Genomic DNA, 22,224 nt, shown 5'->3' on the forward strand with positions numbered 1-22,224 from the left:
TGGAGTGGGTTGCCATTTCCTTCTCCAGGGGATCTTCCCAACCCAGGGATCGAACCCAGGTCTTCTGCCTTGCAGGCAGATTCTCTACCAGCTGAGCCACCAGGGAAGCCCAATTATATGGAATATAACAAAATGCAAAGACACCAAAGCGTAATGAACATGCTTCAAGAAGAAATCCTACACTGCAGTTGCCGGCTTTTACCTCTTCCAGCTGGTGGATTTTCCCGGGGTTGGATGACAAAATGTTACCAGAGGTTTTGTGTGAAAACTTCCCAGGGCTGACTTAGGCTTTGATTTCTTCCTCCTTCTCTCTCTTAACTGAGCATTCATTGCCTTTCTGTCTCACAGGAGATCTTGTGTGGAAGGGTTTCAGAAGCCTTTCGCAGGTACTGGGCAATAGGGCCAGGCACTGGCCTCCATCCAGCCTCATCTCCACCGGGACCTCATCACCATGCCCCCAACTCTGCAGCGAGGTTTGGGGGCTCACCTGGTGCCTGAGCAGCAGAGGCAGGGCCAGCCCCCCACAGGTCTGCAGAAGACGTGGCTTTGAGACTGAAGCACTATTTCTATTAACGACACCTGCCACTCAGCCTCAACCTTGCCACTGGATTTGTATGTTTAAAAAAAAAAGGATTTACCACTAAGTTTTTAACATCTGAACCTCAATGTGAAAACCACAACGATTCTGTAACACTGGTCAACATCACCTGCTAGTGAAAAGTTCCACAACCAGCTCTTACCACACTCATTTTGAACCTACTGCTACTGCTCTTGATCATCTGAAAGATACTAGCCTCAAAACAAATAAAACAAATAAAATGCCGGCCCCTCTCCATGGAGAGCAGAGCAAGGTTTCTTCACCTTTTAAAAATGTTTCCTTTTTTGACCAAAACCTCCTGCCTTCCTTTTAATGCCACTTGGAATTTCAAAATAAATAAAATGGTATGGCTACAATTAAAAGCAGCACAAGGATTTGGAAGATGCCTCTTTGAGCTGCAGAAACCACCTCTGGCAATTCTGTATCCATTCCCCCACAGCCCCAAGCCGGGCAGCAGGGGTCAGGCAGGAGGAGGGCTTTCTTTCTGCCCCTGCTCTCAGTGTGTGAGGCTCTGGGTTCACTCCTGCGTTTTGCTCAGTCCTATACATGGGATACGAGGTCACTGGGGAGGGACCCCTTCCCCAGGGAATTCAAAGTTAGCGAGGAGGACAGCATGGTAAGGGCTGGATGAAGGATGTACTCTGGGTGTGCTGGAGACAAGCTAAGGGCTGTGCACCAGCTGGGGTGGGGACGGGGGCTAGGGAGTGGGCACCCCGGGGAGGCAGGAACGGTCAGCAAAGCTCCCCCACGAGGAGAAAGATGGGCACGAGCTGCTGCCAGGCACAGAAAGGAGGAAGCACCTTGACAAGAGCGCCTGAGTGCTCTCTGCTAGCTTCACAATGCCATCTCTGGACTGTCTCATTGACATAAAAGCGAAACAGCGGCTGCAACTACCTCTTCTTAATATACCCTCACACTACAAAGCAACTAAAAGGCTTTACATGATATTTTCATTCAGTTCCTTATTTTGAAAGGAAGTTTTTGATTTATTTTTCCTAAATGTTTATCACCTGTCTGACTGTCAAAAGAGCATAACTGAGTTCCTCCACTAGAGAGATCAAATCTGCCCTCTGTGACTCTTTCCCTTGCTGCCACATCCTCTCCTTGTGGGCAAACTCATTCACAGGGTCACGGACTACTGGCCCTCCTGAGATGACCGAGTCCAGCCTCCTAATCTCAGACGAAGACAGTCAAAGCCAAAGTAACACCTTAATCGGTGGACCTGAGATGAGAAGGTGAGGTTGTTCATCTCCACCCCAAGACCCCCTGTGCGACACTAACCTCTCCTTTGCAACAGTAACAGAGTCTATGCCCCAAACACAACGTTCTATACCTACGGTCATACTTATCTCTTCAACCTGATGTGACCTATGTAGTTACTATTTAAGACTAAGCAGTTGAATTCAATTTTCTATAAATAACTAACATACAAAGCATGGTAACAATGAAAAAGACTGTCAAAATGCACAGAGTTATAAGGCAAAGAAAAGTCAAAATTATGATTTCACCTTAGTTCTACATCTTAGGATAGGCAAAGCTATATAAATGTATGCTATCATAGAAAAGTAATTTTGATAAAAGTCTTCATAATAATCACCCCTACATCTGACATGTGTTTAACTTGAGGGATAGATTTCTTAAAGAGGTAAATTAATCAACTGGTTTGAACCTGAAGAGCGCACACCTGGAGTCGTCTTGACTTCTCCCTGTTTCCTTCATTTCCAGTCCACGCTGAACATCGCTATGCTTCAGAAGCAGAGCTCTGGAGGGGGCAGATGACCCCTCACCACCCTCAATCTCCTTTTCCCTTTGCTGGAAAAGCCTCATTTACCTTGGCCCAGCCCCCGTGCAGCAGGGTGGCTGTGCAGCTCAGTCTGGCCAACAAGGCACCGGCGGAAAAAGGCACACTGGGCACCTCTGGGGAAGCTTTTAATTTATTATGAAAGGGTCGGTGGAGAAGGCGGCGCTGTCCATCTCCTCGTCTCTGACTGTAATGCAGATATGAGGTCGGAGGTGCAGCTGACATCTTTCTAGTGAAAGGCAGCAAGGGGACCAAGAGCCAATTTGCCAGTGATGGTGAAAGAGAAAGAGAAAAAGGACTTGAGTCCATGCTGGCCTCATGAATCTGCTGGAAACAGATTGCCTTCCTCTAGGCTTGTTAAAAGTTTTTAAAAACCTTTTCGTTTAAGTCACTTTTAGGTATTCACGCTCAGTCACTCACTCGTATCTGACTCTTTACAACCCCAATGGACTGTAGCCCACCAGGGATTTCCCAGGCAAGCATACTGGAGTGGGTTGCCATTTCCTTCTCCAGGGGATCTTCTTGACCCAGGGATAGAACCCAGGCCTCTTCTCTGTGTCTCCTGCATCAGTAGGTGGGTTCTTTACCATTGTGCCACTGGGAAGCCCATTCTGTAATACAATACACACAGCTAAAAGTATTCTCGAGGAAAAAGTTTTAATTTCCTTCCAATGCCAGCCTAAACCCCTTAGTCTAACCTTCAGAGTCACCTGGTTCCAACCCATCCTTTCAGTGCGCCTGTCCTTTCTTTTCTGTTCCTGACAATCTCCCAGCTCTGGGTCTCCCTAGTATATCTCACCCCCTCACCTCTACATGGACTTCCCCGTGGCTCAGATGGTAAAGAATCTGCCTGCACTATGGGAGACCCAGGTTCAATCCCTGGGTCAGAAAGATCCCCTGGAGAAGGGAATGGCAACTCACTCCAGTATTCTTGCCCGGAGAATCCCACGGACAGAGTAGCCTGGTGGGCTACAGTCCATGGGATCACAAAGAGTCGGAAAATATGGAGCAACTAACACTAACCAGCACCTCCACGTATGCCCTAAACTGTACAGAAGTGACCCCTGTGTCCTCATCACCTTGCCATTCCCTTCACGGGTCCCATGTTTATCTTTTACTTCCCCACGGTAAAAGTGCCTGGAACATAGCACTCAAATCAAAAACTGAGAAGATAAGTAACTTCACGAGGGTGGGTGGGTGGTTGTTCCATCACTAAGTTGTGTCTGACTCTTTCTGACCCTCTGGACTGCAGCACGCCAGGCATCCCTGTCCAGCACCAACACCTGGAGCTTGCTCAAACTCATGTCCATTGAGTCTGTGATGCCATCCAACCATCTCATCCTCTGTCTGCCCCTTCTCCTCCTGTCTTCAATCTTTCCCAGCATCAGGGTCTTTTCCAATGAGCCAGCTCTTCAAATCAGGTGGCCAAAGTATTGGAGCTTCAGTATCAGTCCTTCCAATGAAGGGGTGATTTCCTTTAGGATTGACTGGTTTGATCCTGCTGTTCAAGGGACTCTTAAGAGTTTTCTCTAACACCACAGTTCAAAAGTGTCAGTTCTTTGATACTCAGTCTTCTTAATAGTTCAGTCCTCACATATGTATATGACTACTAGAAAATCCATAGCTTTGACTATATGGACCTTTGTCCACAAAGTGATGTCTTTGCTTTTTAAAACTGTTTAGGTTCGTCATAGCTTTTCTTCCAAAGAGCAAGCATTATCTCTGTAGCCATCAGCTAAACCTCCATGAAAGATAAGCTTCACTCTCAGATAGCGTGACTGCAAGGAAAAAGGGAAGAAAATATTTTTCCTAAAGGTTCTTTCTGCCTGAGATCAGCAACCCAAGAGGCGGGGGTCAGAAATCATGACCCTTCCAGAGTTAGAAGAGCCCTTTATTAGCAAGTGAAGCAGGATGGTTAGTGGTAGAGCGGGAGATCAAAGAGGGACACAGAGAACCTTGAAAACCAGTCCCCTCCCAACCACTCCCTGCTGGACTCAGCCCAGGGAGACTGCCATCCCCACTGCAAATCAAACGGCCACTGCAGTACAACCAGGGGACAAGAAACCTTTCAAACCTCTTCCTGTTCTCCCAGGGCAGGGCACCGCAATTTGCTAAGTGGAGGTGATGGAATTCCAGCAGAGCTATTTCAAATCCTGAAAGATGATGCTGTGAAAGTGCTGCACTCAATATGCCAGCAAATTTGGAAACCTCAGCAGTGGCCACAGGACTGGAAAAGGTCAGTTTTCACTCCAATTCCAAAGAAAGGCAATGCCAAAGAATGCTCAAACTACCGAACAATTGCACTCATCTCACACACTCGTGAAGTAATGCTCAAAATTCTCCAAGCCAGGCTTCAACAATATGTGAACCGTGAACTTCCTGATGTTCAAGCTGGTTTTAGAAAAGGCAGAGGAGCCAGAGATCAAATTGCCAACATCTGCTGGATCATGGAAAAAGCAAGAGAGTTCCAGAAAAACATCTATTTCTGCTTTATTGACTATGCCAAAGCCTTTGACTGTGTGGATCACAATAAACTGTGGAAAATTCTGAAAGAGATGGAATACAAGAACACCTGACCTGCCTCTTGAGAAATCTGTATGCAGGTCAGGAAGCAACAGTTCGAACTGGACATGGAACAACAGACTGGTTCCAAATAGGAAAAGGAGTGGACAACAGACTGGTTCCAAATAGGAAAAGGAGTGCGTCAAGGCTCTATATTGTCACCCTGCTTATTTAGCTTCTGTGCAGAGTACATCATGAGAAATGCTGGACTAGAAGAAACACAAGCTGGAATCAAGATTGCCGGGAGAAATATTAATCACCTCAGATATGCAGATGACACCACCCTTATGGCAGAAAATGAAGAGGAACTCAAAAGCCTCTTGATGAAAGTGAAAGAGGAGAGTGAAAAAGTTGGCTTAAAGCTCAACATTCAGAAAACTAAGATCATGGCATCTGGTCCCATCACTTCATGGGAAATAGATGGGGAAACAGTGGAAACAGTGTCAGACTTTATTTTTGGGGCTCCAAAATCACTGCAGATGGTGACTGCAGCCATGAAATTAAAAGACGCTTACTCCTTGGAAGGAAAGTTATGACCAACCTAGATAGTGTATTCAAAAGCAGAGACATTACTTTGCCGACTAATGTCCGTCTAGTCAAGGGCATGGTTTTTCCAGTAGTCATGTATGGATGTGAGAGTTGGACTGTGAAGAAGGCTGAGGGCCAAAGAATTGATGCTTTTGAACTGTGGTGTTGGAGAAGACTCTTGAGAGTCCCTTGGACTGCAAGGAGATCCAACCAGTCCTTTCTAAAGGAGATCAGCCCTGGGATTTCTTTGGAAGGAATGATGCTAAAGCTGAAACTCCAGTACTTTGGCCACCTCATGCGAAGGGTTGACTCATTGGAAAAGACTCTGATGCTGGGAGGGATTGGGGGCAGGAGGAGAAGGGGACGACCGAGGATGAGATGGCTGGATGGCATCACTGACTCGATGGACGTGAGTCTGAGTGAACTCCAGAAGTTGGTGATGGACAGGGAGGCCTGGCGTGCTGCAATTCATGGGGTCGCAAAGAGTCGGACATGATTGAGCGAGTGAACTGAACTGAAGCGAGATTTGTAAAGATCTTAAAACACTTACAGAAGGCTTTTGTCGTTTAGTTGATAAGTCATGTCCGACTCCTGTGAACCCATGGACTGTAGCCTGCCAGGCTCCTCTGTCTATGGGATTATCCAAACAGGAGTACTGGGTGGGTTGCCATTTCCTTCTCCAGGGGATCTTCCCCGCCCAGGGATCCAACCTGGATTCTTCACCATTGAGCCATCTAGGAAGCCCACAGAAGGCCTGCCACGTAGTTAGCATTCGGATGAGAAAACTGAGGCACACGGAGACAGAAGTGAACTGGTCACAGCCTCACACTTGACAAACTGTGGAGCCAAGATCCAAATTCCGGCAGGCTGGCCTTCAAGTTCATGCCCTTTAACCACTTTGCTATCCTGGCTCTCAGTTCAGGATGCAGAGATCCTGCAGTTTAGCTTCCTCTTTGTGTGGAAGAAAAAAATACAGCTCCCAAGGTGGAGCATATGAGCAGTTAGCAGCAGATCTAGACAAGAACCCCTGGAGCAGGTGGGAGCACGGGGAAAGGACTGTGGAGGAAAAGAAGAAGTGTTGCCTCCAAGTCAACAAATGCTCCAAAATTTCATATCCTTACATCACATTGAGAAGTTCAAGCATAAAAATGTGCTAATAACTAGGAAAACTACTTTAAATATATAAGCAATTCATCTTTATTAAATGTCAAGTATAACATGTTTATCTACTGACAATATTACACAAAAACCTGTCTTTTTTTTCTTTTTAACAATCACTAAACAGGTTCAGTTGGAGATACTGAGTTGACCTTTCTCTTGACTTTAAAATAATAAGCATTAATTACATGCTTTAAAGTATCTGCAACTCCTGAAGACACAAAGTGCTCTTTAATTATCAAGTTTCTCTTTTTGCAAAGGTTAGGTGGAAATACAGTAGCATGTATCCCCCTCAAAAACAAGAACATTTAAAAGAAGATTAGTACGGCATTATATATTGGATAAATAAACCCAAAGATAACCAATAAAATTAAGTTATATTACCACAAATGTCTCGACTGCCTCTCAACTCTCACGATAAACACCTGAAGTGGGACCCCCTCCCCACATCTAATAAAGGCCTTAGAGACAGCAGAGTGAATTCATGCTGTTATGAGATATTTAAGCCTGGAATTAAACAGAAATCTAAGTCTGTTTTCCTCTATGCTCCACTTAGTCTTATTCAGTTCAGTTCAGTCACTCAGTCGTGTCCGACTCTTTGCAACCCCATGAACCGCAGCACGCCAGACCTCCCTGTCCATCATCAACTCCTGGAGTTCACTCAGACTCACTTCCATTGAGTTGGTGACGCCATCCAGCCATCTTATCCTCTGTCGTCCCATTCTCCTCCTGCCCCCAATCCCTCCCAGCATCAGAGTCTTTTCTAATGAGTCAACTCTTCGCATGAGGTGGCCAAAGTACTGGAGTTTCAGCTTTAGCATCATTCCTTCCAAAGAAATCCCAGGGTTGATCTCCTTCAGAATGGACTGGTTGGATCTCCTTGCAGTCCAAGGGACTCTCAAGAGTCTTCTCCAACACCACAGTTCAAAAGCATCAATTCTTCGGTGCTCAGCCTTCTTCACAGTCCAACTCTCACATCCATACATGACCACTGGAAAAACCCTACCCTTGACTAGACGGACCTTAGTCAGCAAAGTAATGTCTCTGCTTTTGAATATGCTGTCTAGGTTGGTCATAACTTTCCTTCCAAGGAGTAAGTGTCTTTTAATTTCATGGCCGCAATCACCATCTACAGTGATTTTGTTGATACAAAAGAAATTGTGGTTTTGGACTGTGAATTTTAGATTATAACTAGGCTCAAACACATCTTTATTAATCAAAATAGGAACCATTACAATCCACACATTTTTGCCAACAGAAATAAGTTTTTTTATTCCTGTAGTATAAAAATCCATGCTTCAGGATTCAGTGGACTCTTGGAAACCATTTTCTGCCTCCTGCTGGTTATGGCAGTGTTTTCCCTACAAAAAGCTGTCAAAATGCTTGAAGAAGTGGTAGTCGGTCGGCAAGAGGTCAGGTGACTATGGTGAACGAGGCAGAACTCTGTAGCCCAATTTGTTCAACTTTTGAAGCCTTGGTTTTGCAATATGTGGTTGGGTGTTGTTGTGCAGAAGAATTGGGCCTGCTTTGTTGACCAGTGCTGACTGCAGGCGTAGCATCTCATCGATTTGCTGAGCACACTTCTCAGATATAGTGGTTTTGCCATGATTCGGAAAGCTGGAGTGGATCAGACTGGCAGGAGAGCACCAGTGTCCAAGGTCATTTGTTTTTTGGTGCAAGTTTGGTTTGGGGAAGTGCTTTGGAGCTTCTTCTTGGTCTAGCCACTGAGCTGGTCATCACTGGTTGTATAAAACCCACTTTTCGTCACACATCACAATCCGATCAAGAAATGGTTCGTTGTTGAAGAGAATCAGAGAGGACACTTCAAAACGATGATTTTATTTTGATTTTTCAGTCAGCTCATGAGGCAGTCACTTATCGAGCTTTTTTACCTTCCCAATTTGCTTCAAATGCTGAATGAATGTAGAATGGCTGACGATGAGTTCTTTGGCAGCTTCTTATGTAGTTGTAAGAAGATCTGCCTCGATAATTGCTCTGGTTGTTGCTAACTTCCAATGGGCAGCCACTAAGCCCGTCATCTTCAAGGCTCTCGCTTCCTTTCTAAAACTTCTTGAATTACCACTGCATTATATGTTCATTAGCAGTTCCTTGGCCAAATGCATTGCTGATGTTGTGAACTGTCTCTGCTGCTTTACGACCCACTTTGAATTTGAATTAAAAAATTACTCAAATTTGCTTTTTGTCTAATATCATTTTTATAGTCTTAAATGTAAAACAAGCAGCAAGTAGCAAGTCAGTAGCAAAAAAAAAAATAAAGTGAGAAATGAGCCTTAAAATGGGGTATAACATAACCACATTTATATAAGAATGTACTCCAATATCAAAGGGCCAACGTGCAATTACTTTTGCACCAACCTAACAGAAGAAGAAACTTCTCTAAACTGAAAAAGACGATATTCTTCTGTATATTTTAAGCAGTAAAACACCTGAAGTATTGTTCTCAGAGACTAAATCAACATGTCTTAAGTAGGCCTAAAACCAAAAGCCTTTCTCGCGGGCAATAGGATTAGAACATAATGGCAACTGTGTGTGAGCAGTGTCCACTAAACTTTTCTCACATTATTAATGTTTCACACACGTACAAGTGAAACCAAAGTTTCAAAAAAAAACAAAAACAAAAAAAAACCCACTTACCCTGAGTACAGGCAACAAATGCAATGTGATACTTTTTCTATTCTTCAATTAAACAGAATAAATCCTCATCAATTACAACCTACTGCATGGGTTATTCCACCTACTAGTGGCCCTACAGCAGACCACAGGTTGAAAGACACTGGTTTATACTGAAGCCCCATCAAGACCTGCAGAGATTTTCCCAGAAGACAACTTAATACTCACAATGACAAATATGAAATGCTTACAAGTTTCTGTGAGAAATCCACCCAGAAACTTGCTTGTAATTTCAATGCTGATAATGAGGAAAAGAACTGTGGTGCTGGAGGACTCTCGAGAGTCCCTTACTATAAGGAGATCAAACCAGCCAATCCTAACAGAAATTATCTCTGAATATTCACTGGAAGGAGTGATGCTAAAGTTGAAGTTCCAAAACTTTGGCCACTAATATGAAGAGATGACTCATTGGAAAAGACCCTGATGCTGGGGAAGACTGAGGCAAAAGAGGGTGGCAGAAAGTGAGATAGTTGAATGGCATCACCGACACAATGGACGTAAATTTGAGCAAACTCAGGGAGAGAGAGGAGGACAGAGAAGCCTGGCGTGTTGCAGTCCATGGAGTCGCAAAGAGTTGGACACAATTTAGTGACTGAACAACAGACGAGGAAAAGAGAGGGATGGATGTACTGAGCCTGCCTCTGATGAGCTGACAGTTACGGGGGCTGCGGTCACTGTGAGTTATTTCTACCACAGGTGGAGTGGTACAAGGGGTCAGAAGGACACCTCCTTAGTGAAAGTCCATAAAGTCTGCCTGTGGACAGTGGACACGACCCTCTGGGCTCGCCCAGAGCAAAGCGGGAGGCCAGCAGCTCAGACAGACGGGTGGATGAGCATCCAGGCTGCAGAGAGAAGGCAGACTCCCAGCAGGGCCTTCTGCAGCAGCCTCCCACTTCCAGCCCATGGCTGATCACTGGCAGAAAAAAGTGAGCTCTGAAAAGCAGGTTAAGGTGTTTTAGAAAGACACAAGAATTACTTTAAACAAAAAATTCTTTTTCCAAGCAGAAGAAACATCACCTGCCAGGTTCCTCCTGGACAAAACCTTAAAGCTACTCTAATACACAAAACAAAGGAGCTGCCGCCCTGGGGAGGAGGGCTGCACCTCTACCCCCGCCCCAAACACCTCCCTCACCTCCAGGCCTCGGCTCCGGCTCAGAGCCCCAGAGAAAAGCAGTGACGTGGTTAACAGCCACGCGTGTTTGAGGATCCTGGCCAAAGGCACCAAACTGCTTCCTAGTCTCAAACGTCTGCTGGCTCCCCCACTCTCTAACCTCACCCCAATACAGAACCCCCTAAGCTCTCGCATGCCACCCATCACCAAAAACCCACAGAAACAAGGTCTGTCAAGCTGCCCCTTCACACGTGCCCCTCCTCCTTCTACCAAACGGATGGATGGTTAGAAATAAAGAAACCTCGGCCACCGGCCGGCGCCACCCCTCCTCGCCCAGCCACCGGCCGGCGCCTCCCCTCCTCACCCGGCCACCGGCCGGCGCCTCCCCTTCTCGCCGTCTACCACCCCTCCTGCTGTCGCAGCCCACGGAGAAAGCGCACCAACCAAACCCTTCCGTGCCAGCCTAAGAGAAACTGACTCCAGGGAAATGACTCGAACAGCAAAAGTTCTGTTTCTAAAAATGTATGAAGACATGTTGTAGCATAGCTAAAGCTGAATTATTGCTTAACTCTTTCCTTCTTATAAGAAACTTCCATGGATGTATGAGCTGGACCATAAAGAAAGTGGAGCGCTGAAGAATTGGTATTTTTGAACTGTAATGTTGGAGAAGACTTGAGAGTCCCTTGGACTTCAAGGAGATCAAACCAGGCAACCCTAAAGGAAATCAGCACTGAATATTCACTGGAAGGACTAATGCTGAAGCTCCAATACTTTGGCCACCTGATGCGAAGAACTAACTCCTTAGAAAAGATCCTGATACTGGGAAAGACTGAAGGCAGGAGGAGAAGGGGATGACAGAGGATGAGATGGTTGGATGGCATCACCGACTCAATGGACATGAGTTTGAGCAAGCTCTGGGAATTGGTGATGGACAGGGAAGCCTAGCGTGCTGCAGCCCCTGGGGTTGCAAAGAGTCAGACACGACTGAGCGACTGAACTGAACTGAAAGCTGAATTATCACTTAACTCTTTCCTTCTTATAAGACATTTCCAGATGGTTCAGACTCATCAACTCTGTGAATGCAGAGGAAAAGGGTAGCCTTGGCCTCTCATCTGATCAGTCCTGGTGGCCTAGGACACATCAAGGGAGCACCACATGGAAGGATCGGTGCTGTTGCTACGTGTTTATTCCCGACTGGGATGCTTTCTGTGTTGAAGGTGAAACAGACTATCTAATTTTCTTTGAAGAAACTGTCCTTTACATTTTTAAAAATGAGGGCTTTCTGAGAAACGGACACCTTAACAAAGGGCGAAATTAAATAGTTTATATCGTGCTGAATGGGGAAAAAAAACTGCTTCTAGGAAAAACAAACTGAAGAGAACTGGAAGGATAATAGGACAGCAATTTCTTGAAGAAAGTTATCTGGATGGGACAGAAATGGGAACTGCTGTTCGTATTCTTTAGTCGCCGGGAGCGTCCAGCTCGTCTGTGGTCCCATGGACGGGGAGCCTGGTGGGCAAGGGCTCCTCGCTCCGCAGGATTCTCCGGGCAAGAAGACTCGGAGTGAGTTCCCATTTCCTCCTCCAGGGGATCTTCCTGACCCAGGGATCACACCCCCGACTCCTGCATTGGAGGCAGATTCTTTACCACTGAGCCAGGAAGGAAGAGTCAAATGGGATTCAGCAAGTTTAATAAATAACGAAGTTACAGATCACTGGATCTGACACTGAAAAATGTACTTTTGAAAGACTCTATCTGGGAACTCCTATCCCACCTAACTATTCATGATCACATTATTTCCAATATTTTAAAAATTCCACTCAAGCAGTTCAAATTGTTTTTAATAGAATTAACATGTTGACATAATTTTCAAAATGATGGCAAGTAATTAAAAAAAAAACAGTACCTTTTCCAGTTCTCTTGGTATCCGCATACACGTGTACACTCTTTCTCTTCTTTCTGTATACTTGGCCTCATTATGTTCAAGGAAGTACCCTCTGGTTAGTTCAGCACTGAGGAACCTGAACAGTGAAAGCTCTACAAGAAAAAAAAAGACAAAACAAAAAGAACAGCATTTACCAGGCGCCTTCCATGGCTAGCTGGCGCCCCAGGTGACACATACGTAAAACAAGAGGATAAAACAAAGCAATCTCCGTTTCGGTGCCCAGAACTGAACTGCACATAAGCCACCAGCGGACGGTGAGAAAACTGCTGTTTTTATGTGATATAAACTGCCAATGTCGGGGAATATACCAGGGGCCATTGCTATAAGCCAGAATATAAGTCAGAAGTTCTCTCTGAGAGTCTAGTGAGGAGTCTTAGGTGATAGAGGGCCTGGGCTGATGCAGAGTAGAAGGCAGGGCAAAAGATACTCATGGAGACACACGCACAAACACACACAGAGTGGGTACCGAGTGCACACAAAACGGAGACACACACACACGCACACACACACACACAGAGCAGGTACCAAGTACATACAAAACGGAAGACACAGACACAGGCACCAACACCCCCCACACAGAGCGGGAACCAAGTACATACAAAATCGAGACACACACACACTCCTACACGCACAGAGTGAGTACCAAGTGCACACAAAACGGAGACACACACACACGCACAAACACCCCCCACACAGAGCAGGTACCAAGTACATACAAAACGGAGACACACGCACACAAGCCGGGTCTCCCGAGGGCACTGCTCCAGTCCAGGTGAGCTGGGCTGCAGAGCACACTGGACACTGCGACAATTTCTTCCTTCTTCTTCAGCCTCAGAGATGCTGCTGAGTAGCTTCAGTCGTATCCGACTCTGTGTGACCCCAGAGACAGCAGCCTACTAGGCTCCCCCGTCCCTGGGACTCTCCAGGCAAGAACACTGGAGTGGGTTGCCATTTCCTTCTCCAATGCATGCCAGAGTCTAAATAACACCATTTCCCCAGGTGAAGGCTTCCCAACATGATGGTAACTGTGAATCATACAAGACAGAACCTCAACCCCATCTGAAGACCGCACTCCCCATGGACCTGTCCCCCGTTTTCCGTTCCTCTGATGCAAATTCACCCTCCATTCTCTCATCTCAGCTGAGGAAACAAAGGCCGGAGGAGGCTGAACACTTTCCACTGGGCTGTATCTGGCAGACCTGGGATGGCAAGTAAGGCTGTTACCTGATGCCAATGTCTCCACCATGTGGGCCACGCTTCCCGGCAGCCCACCACCTGGGCGACCTCTCGACCCCCTCCCTCCTTCACTCCCTGGGAGGCCGCCCTCTCTTCCCAGACTCAGGACACCAAGGGCTGCAAAGCGTCCTCTCTGCTCCGAGCTGGCCTCTTGCTCCTTCCTCAAACCCCATGTTGCTGTTCCCTCCCACAGATGACAAGGCAGGGAGGTCAGTTTCACCCATGAGTGTCCACCTGTGGAGTTCCGTCTTATGTGACGCCAGGATTTAAAGGCTGCAGGGGTGGGGAAGAGTGTACAGTCCTAAACACTCTGGAAGAGCCCTAGAAGACTCAGAAGTGGACTTACTACCTCTCAGTGGGCCTAAAACAGCTGACTTCCTCCAGCACTGGGACAGACAGCAAGTTCCTTGAACATGAGGTGAAGTGGCTCGCTTATGTGCAGAAGTGAGAGTCCCACCCACCCCCAAATTACAGATTTCTTTAAACTCAAGATTCATAATTGACTTGGAGAGTCAGCGGTACCATGAGAGCCACCTGGAGACTGAAAGAGGTGGAGAGAGAACCCGACCTATGCCTACTGCAGCCGGGCAGAGAGGCAGGTCAGACCGCACAGTGACCACGATCGTGGCGCTCTCAGGACACTACGGCAGAAGCCACAGACACAGGTGTGAACCGCACGGTGCGTGCCTCAAGGCAACCGCATCCGTGCGGAGTGAAGCTTCTGGCTCGGCACTTTCTAACACGTTGGTGGCTGGCCAGATCCAGCACAAGCTCTACTGCCTGAAGGAGAGAGAAAAAGAGTGTTTTGTGCTATAAACAAGGACAGCTAAAACAGAAGAGAAAGATCAAACAGTTAAGACTTGAACGCAGTTCGGTTTTCCAACTGGACAGAAGAGAGTCAGAAGAATATCAATTCTTTCAAGTGAATGAATGCTGGGAAGCAACGGGACATTCAGGAAGCAGAAGAAACAGCGCTGGCACAAAATGGCACTGACGCCAGCGAGCGGGGTCACGAGCCCTGAGGGTCGCGTCACCAGACTCCCTGGTCTTCCTCCACCCGATCCTGAAGGGCTTGCGGGTTTGGTTGGGTGCTCTTCCTTCTTATGTGCTTCCCAGGTGGCGCCAGGGGTCAGGAACCTGCCTGCTAATGCAGGTAGATGCCAGAGACAAGGGTTCGATCCCTGGGTGGGGAAGAGCCCCTGGAGGAGGGCATGGCAACCCGCTCCTGTCCTCTTGCCTGGAGAATCCCACGGAGAGACGAGCCTGGCGGGCCACAGAGAGTCGGATATGACTAAGCGGCTTCACACGCACACACGCATGCACCAGGGCAGGGCTCCAGTGAACTCCCGGCCACCCTTTAGGCCATATTGTTTCATGTGCCACCAGGTACCTTTTCTTCATTCTTCTTATCTTTCTTCCCTACACATACTCTCCTGGGGTGGTCTAAGGTCAAAACCATCACCTCAATCCTGACGTTGCCATAGCTTCCGCTTTTGACTTCTGAGCCTGGACTCCTACTTCCCACTGCCTTGTGGGCAACTCCACCTAGAATTTCCAAAGGCACCTTTAGCCGGCAAACTGCAATCCACCCTTTCCCCATTAACCCCCACTACTGCAGCCCCACCATTAGTTCAGGGCTCACCAGTGACACAGCTCCAGGCCGGCAGCTGGGGCCGATTCTGACCATCCCCTCCGGCCCCTTTCCAAGCCCTGATGACTCCTCAAAACGTTTACAGACTTGCCCTCTTCTTCCGGACTCCGCCTGTGTGTGGTCCGCCCCCCTCTCTCCAGGTTACCACAGAGGCTGACCAGCGCCTGCCTTCTGCTCCTTGCTCCCCTAGGCCCCACCTGGCCTGGCCCGGGTCGGCACACACACGGGCCGGCGGCAGAAACCCTTCGGGGCTCGTGGCACCTCCAGGCGAGGTCAACACCCTGGCAGGGGTGACAGCAGAGCCCTGCCAACTTGGGCCCGGGTTATCTTTCTTTCCTGCCGCGCAGCATGCCTGCCTCCCCTGAACGTCGAGGTCACTGTTCTCTAGGTACAACATGTCTCACCGCGGGCAAACACTGTGTGTTGGCTCCCTCTGTCCACTCGTGTGGTGAGCCTCCACGGGCGAGTAACGCGCGGAGTCATCTGCTCCAGGAAGACTCCCCGGGTTTTCCCCGGAGCCCGGGTACACACACACTCTCATCCGGTGTTCTTTCCCTCTGCACCCTCGGGACACAGCGCTGGAGGGCTCAGCCGATGCTCCCTGAACGAATGAGTGGCTCAGAGGAGAGGAAGGCAGTCACAGAGGAAGGTGTGGCGGAGAGCAAGAACTGGAAACGAGAGGCAGCAGAAGCAGAGCGTGGCAGCTTCTTGAGCACAGAGCCCGGGACTGGGGCAGGTGTGTTCTGAGATGTAGGCGTTCTCAGCAGGGAAGAGCTCTGGAGCACCCGGTCAGTGAGCATCCAAAGGACGGTCCTTGACAGGCACCTGCACTCTGCCCGAGGGGCACAGCCAATAAGGGCCCCGGCTCATCATCCACACACAGTAAGGGCAGGGAAGGGAGCTGAGGGGCAAGAGCTAGTATCTCAGTGTGTGAAGGATTAGATAAACAGGATGTTACACGAGTTAAACCGAAAGGCTGGGATGAGCTGTCCGTGTGGTCAGGCCACTCAAGATGGCTGTCCTCTTGCTCTCTGTCCATCTGCTGACCAACCAGGGCCTGCTTCACCTGTGTCCCTGGCGCAGGGCTGACCTTCCTGCAGAGCCGCCCCCAGCCCTAGCCTGTGCTGGTCAAAGGGTGGGGAGGGGCGTGGCCTTCGGCTGGTTTCCCTGGTAACCAAAGAGCCCCCTTCTCCCTGGGAGCCCCCCACTCCATCCATTTCAAACCACTGAGGTCTCTCTGTTGCCGAGTCCTGGCTCTTCCTTCGGTCCTGAACCTGGGCAAGCTCAGGCCGGGTGGGCCAATGGGCTGCAGCCCGACCCTGCACCCTTGTTTATTTAAAAAGTTATCCTCTGGGCCGGTACGGAACTTCCTCCACAGTGAGGGTTTTGTCCTGGTCCAGAGAAGGACGCAGGGAGAGCAGTCAGATGAGGGCGGATCCGCACCAGTTCTGTCTCCACTGGTCCTGGGACCCCGCTCCACCCACAGATCTCAACGGTCACAGAAGAGGGAAACCGAGGCTTGGAGCGGTTTTACACCTGTTACCTGCTTCTCATTCACAAAGGACGTTCGAGCGACCGGGTATGAAAGGTTGTGAAGACCGCAGAGCGTGACACGCTGTCTGAACCACTCACTAGCGACCTCCCGTGGTCCAGAGCACTAGCCAATCCGAGTTTGGTGGGCACCTAATGTTTACTGCTACGTCTGCAATCCTGCTTCCAAGGATAAAAGGGAACACATCTAACACGCACACTTAACAAACTGTATAACCTGGAACTTTCCTTAAACGAGTTTTAAAGAATTGTAAAATATAAACCTATGAGGGTGTTTTAACTCTATTATAAATGTGAAGAAGTACTGTATCAGGATTCTACCTCTAGAAATGCAAGAATTTCAGTTTTAAACACCAATTTTGATTCTCCAATGGAAAAGTTAACAGTAAACACAAGCATTAAAGGATAAAACGTGTTTTGAGTACACAGTTCTCATAACCACGAGACAGGCTCTATCATCATGCCCATTTTATAGATGAAGAAACTGAGGCACAGAGAAGTGAAGGAAGCCTCCCAGGTCACAGAAGAAGTGAACAGTACAGCCAGCATTCAAATCAAGCAGTCCATCCCTAAAGCCTATGCTTTCTGGCACTAGATTATTCTATCATCTTCAGTGCTTTTGTAAACAGGCCACTGTGTTCTGGAAAACTGGGAACCACCCCCCGACCCTATCTCCACGTTCCCAGCACCCTGGGTTTACTTCTGTGATGTTACACTGTTTACTAAGCAGCTCCCTTGCCAGCCCTTAAACTTTCTGAAACCAAGCACCATGTATCTGGATCTTCCTTCCCCAAGTCCAGCCTCGAGTGAGCTAAGTGTAAGGGTAGGGTTTACCTATCATTAACACCATACTAGTGGGTTGGAGTGGAAAAGGCAATGGCATCCCACTCCAGTGTTCTTGCCTGGCGAATCCCAGGGATGGGGTCGCACAGAGTTGGACACGACTGAAGTGACTTAGCAGCAGCAGCGGGTTGGAGAAGTTTTAAAAGAAACATTAAAGCAATACTAACAAAACAACCAAGTTTCATGGGGTGAGACAGATGGAAAGCTTTCCTCCCTCCTCCTCCCCACACTCCTCCCTGTCCACCACACCCCGCCCCCCCACCCCGCCACACTCCTGAAGGACTGGCCCTGCTTAAGGAATTAGGGTCCTCTGCTTCTTCGGTGGCTCAGACCTGCCTGCAAAGCAGGAGACCTGCGCTCGATCCCTGGAGTGGGACGATCCCCTGGAGAAAGGAATGGCCACACACTCCAGTATTCTTGCCTGGAGAATTCCATGTACAGGGGAGCCTGGCAAAGAGTCAAGACACGACTGAGGGACTAACACAAATGAAGCACCTGACTGAGGTGGCTTACAAAGGTGCTGCACACAGTACTTCAAAAAACCTTCACCACAAGTCAGAGCTACAGGCGCCGTTGACAGTGTTCACGTTTTTCAAATCAAGAATCTGAGGCTCATAGAGCTTCAGAGACTTGTCCAAAGTCACTGAAAAGCTAAGAGGCAAGTTGGGAATAGGACCCAGCACCGAAGAATTGATGCTTGCAAACTTTGGTGCTGGAGAAGACTCTAGAGAGTTCTTTGGACTGTGAGGAGATCAAACTAGTCAATCCTAAAGGAAATCCACCCTGAATATTCATTGGAAGGACTGACGTTGAAGCTCCAATACTTCGGCCAACTGACTCGATAAGCTGATTCACTGGCAAAGACCCTGATGCTGGAAAGCCTGAAGGCAAAAGGAGAAGCGGACAGCAGAGGATGAGACAGTCAGACAGTATCACCGACTCGATGGACATGAATCTGAGCAAACTCCAGGAGATGGCGAAAGACAGGGAAGCGTGGTGTGCTGCAGCCCCTGGAGCTGCAAACAGCTGGACACGGCCGAGCGACTGCACACACACTCTCCCCTGGACCGTAATTGCCATCCGTCTCTCTGCCGATCATTCTAGAGAAGATGGCTGAGCCCTGCCTGGCTTCCATCTCCCAGGAGGAGCCTCTGACCCACACTGCAGAAGGGGCTTCTGCTGCCCTGTGGCTCGAGCTCCTCAGGGGTGGCGCGGCAGTCCTGCTGCTGTCTGGTCCCCGCCCGGCCGCCCCCCAGCCTTTGCCTGGTCACGGATACATTCTTGAATAGATCTTCTCCTTCTGTTCTGGAGCCGTCCGCTCTGGAGCACAGCTGTGTTTCAGTGCTTCTGTTTGTTGTTGCTATTGATTTAAACAGTTTTCTCCATTATACGGATGGACCTGAATTCACCTGTCCTGCGATACTGGCAGGCTGCCTGGCTAATTATTCAGGAAGATGACTACTGTTCTTTGACCTGTGGCTGCCACTCTTCAAGAACTCAGCTGGTTCAGTGGACCAGAGCTCCCACGGACAGAGGAGCTGGCGGGCGACAGTCCACAGGGTCGCAAAGAGCTGGACATGGCTCAGGAACTGAGCACACACACAAGGGGACCTGAGCATCTGTCTTTATAGTGTAAGTGCAAATTATTTTCCCAAATAAAATAACCCAATTGTTTGTTTTCTCAGTATCACTTGAGCTTTTCAGATGTCAACCAACTGTAGTTCATTTACCCAGTTCTCACCAACAAGAACTATTATTCAGTAAGTCTTTAAAAAATAGAAGTATTTCACTGTTTAATAGAAATAGGAGCTTCTACATTTGAATAAGTAAGTCTTGCCAGTTATAAACATTTAACACTAGGAAAATAATATCAATCATAAATCTGAATCAATTTCTCCAGATTATTTTTAATTAGTACACATCTACTACAGAATTGCTTGGTGATCCAAATTGAGAAAAAGTACAGTATAAATGGCTTCTTCCTCATACCTGAACAAAGAAATATTATGATTAATTATCTTCTGAGAGAGCTTGTTTTAGAAATAAGAACTCAGGATAAAAAAGTATTAATTTGAAGTAATGAGTAATCCTAAATATATTTACATGTTCAGTAATATGTCTAAATATATCTTTCTTAAAATAGCATTGACCATTAAAAAAACTGGAAAGTAATACTGGTTAACTGCTAGGACAATACTATGAAACATGCATATCTCCATGATCTTAAATAATGTGTTCCTTAATAGGCTTTACTAAAGTTACACTAAAATATTAGTTACAAGTTTATTACACAAATACAAAGGCACACCCTTGTACAAGGGCAACTAGGAATCAATGATAGCAATCTTGCTTTCCTAACTCAAATATAGTACAGGTATCTCTTAAGCTGTTAAAGCTATCAAACTGCTTATAAATAACCTCATTTAGGGAAGTAAATAACAGAAAAGATACCATAAATTTATAGATGGAAACAGACACAAAAAGAGTGGCGACTTTTTCCAAGGTTACAAGGTTACAAAGGACTAAAGATGGGAACAGAGTGTCATTAACTTGACAGTCAATGATATACAGTCTTTTTAAAGATCTCTTTCATGTAAGCATTCCCCAAAGTGGGCTCCAAATGAGCTTCTAGGACTGAATTTTCGAGGGGGAACCAGATGGAAGCTTAACATCTTAAAAAAGGTCAAGATATTGACCTGGTCAAAGATCATATCATTGCTTTTTAGTTTGCAAGTACTAGTTAAATAAAGCAGGTGAGAATTTTAAGAGAAAAGCGATCATCTGTCACAAGAAAAGAAGATAATTTTACATTATCTGTATCAGGGTTGTGGACACTCCAGGTAATTTCTTAGGCAGTTTTACAACTATTCTTAATTTCCTTTCTAGATGAGAAATTGATTTACTCTAGGGCATAATTTTCCAAATCACAGCCTTTAATCATCCATCAGGATAAGTCTCGGGCCACAAGCATAACCATGTAACATATTTTATAGAGGATCAGGACTGGTGAAATGAAAATGTATTTTAACATATTAAATTTTCAGTTACAAACAGGACAGACATGGTGAAGCTGAACCTCAGTCCCAGACGAAATCTTTTGTGGGAGCTGCTAAAAAGGCGTCAGTTGGTGTTTCTGGGCTTTAGTTTTCTTTCCTCTGTTCACCCTCTCGTGGAGGTAAGCAAGAGTCTAAAATGCAGGGAAAGTGAAGAGAAGCAAAAGCGGTGGTAACGAGTTTAAGCTCCAGAAGTGAAGAGTCACCACTGGGAAAGGAACGAAATGGGCCCCACGGCCCTGGGGCCATTTACAGTCAGAAACCCGGATGTTCTGACCCTACTAGTTCATACCCTACTCCAAGCTCTTTTGCTCTATAAGCAACACCTGCTCCTATACATACTCCAATACCTGCATGTATAGTCACTGCTTCGTCTTCACCAGTAGAAGCTGCGTTTATTCTACACCAGGGCTTCCATTGTTAAGTCTCCAGTCATTAGAGCCAACTTAGATACTTCGGATACTAAGCCACTGAGTGGTGGAGTTATGAAACAGAGCCAAGTAGATTAGGCAAGCACAGAGTCTACAAAGCAATTCAGCCACCAAAATAAGCCAAGAACGGATTGCCCAACGCTTAGTCCAAAGTTGACTTGCTGGACCTAGATTCCTAAATAGGAACAGGATTATACAGAAACTCTACCACTTAGAACTTCTGCAGAGCAGTGAGGTGGGGAATAAGCAGGGAAACATAGCAACATGTACTTTTTTTTGGTGGGGTGGCAGGGTGGGGGAGTGGTGGTGAGGCGGGTGGGAACCTCCTGGCTGGCAGGATCTTGGTTCCCTGTTCAGGGATCAAACCCATGCCTTTGGCAGTGAAGGTGTGGAGTCCTGAAACCACTGGATCACTAGGGAAGCCCCAGCAATGTGTACTTATTATCTGGTCCTATAGCAAAAACGACAACAGATGTTGGTCATATTTTGTTTTAATTTTTAAATTTATTTTTATTGCAGTAAAATATACATAAATGTTACCATTAACTATTCTTAAGTGTACACATTAATACATATTTTTTAAGAAGAAAAAAAGAAGAGATGAATCTGCAGTTCGTGATGACTAATAAATATATCCACCAGAGTTCAAGACAGAGGACCATATGAGGCAACGGTGGAATAAATACACAGCGGCCGTCATGAGAAAGAGAACAAAATTGGGAGTGAGGAGTGAACTAGCCATTTCTAACCATGTTAGGATTTAAGTACCAGCACCTGAGAAAAGTCTCAGCCCACCACCAGGCTACTCATGACTCAGAGGGAGTTCAGTGAATGAAATGATTACAAGAGTTTAAGGGAGAAAAACAAACGTTACCCTTGATGTAGCTGTATATATACCAACCAACGTACATATACCTTCTAGGCACACACACATAAACACAGACAAGTACAAAATAAAACTAGGGACCTCAAACACTATGTTCTGAATTATTTTACTTGGACTGAGAGGGTCTGGCTAATCACCTAATCTGTAAGTTCATTTACAGGATCTCGGATGGTTAGGAC

General features: G+C 46.9%; 1 protein-coding gene across 1 annotated transcript in view; it reads right to left on the minus strand.

Moving 5' to 3' along the window:
• Positions 1–22,224, minus strand: part of TAPT1 (transmembrane anterior posterior transformation 1) — a 62,843-nt gene that overhangs the window by 37,372 nt on the left and 3,247 nt on the right. Inside the window, exon 2 of the mRNA XM_069594764.1 lies at positions 12,356–12,486. Within this exon, the coding sequence (XP_069450865.1) occupies positions 12,356–12,486 (131 nt within the window). The remainder of the gene's footprint in view (positions 1–12,355; positions 12,487–22,224) is intronic.

This window comes from Ovis canadensis, chromosome 6 (assembly GCF_042477335.2).
Source record: "Ovis canadensis isolate MfBH-ARS-UI-01 breed Bighorn chromosome 6, ARS-UI_OviCan_v2, whole genome shotgun sequence".
Lineage (NCBI taxonomy): Eukaryota > Metazoa > Chordata > Mammalia > Artiodactyla > Bovidae > Ovis > Ovis canadensis.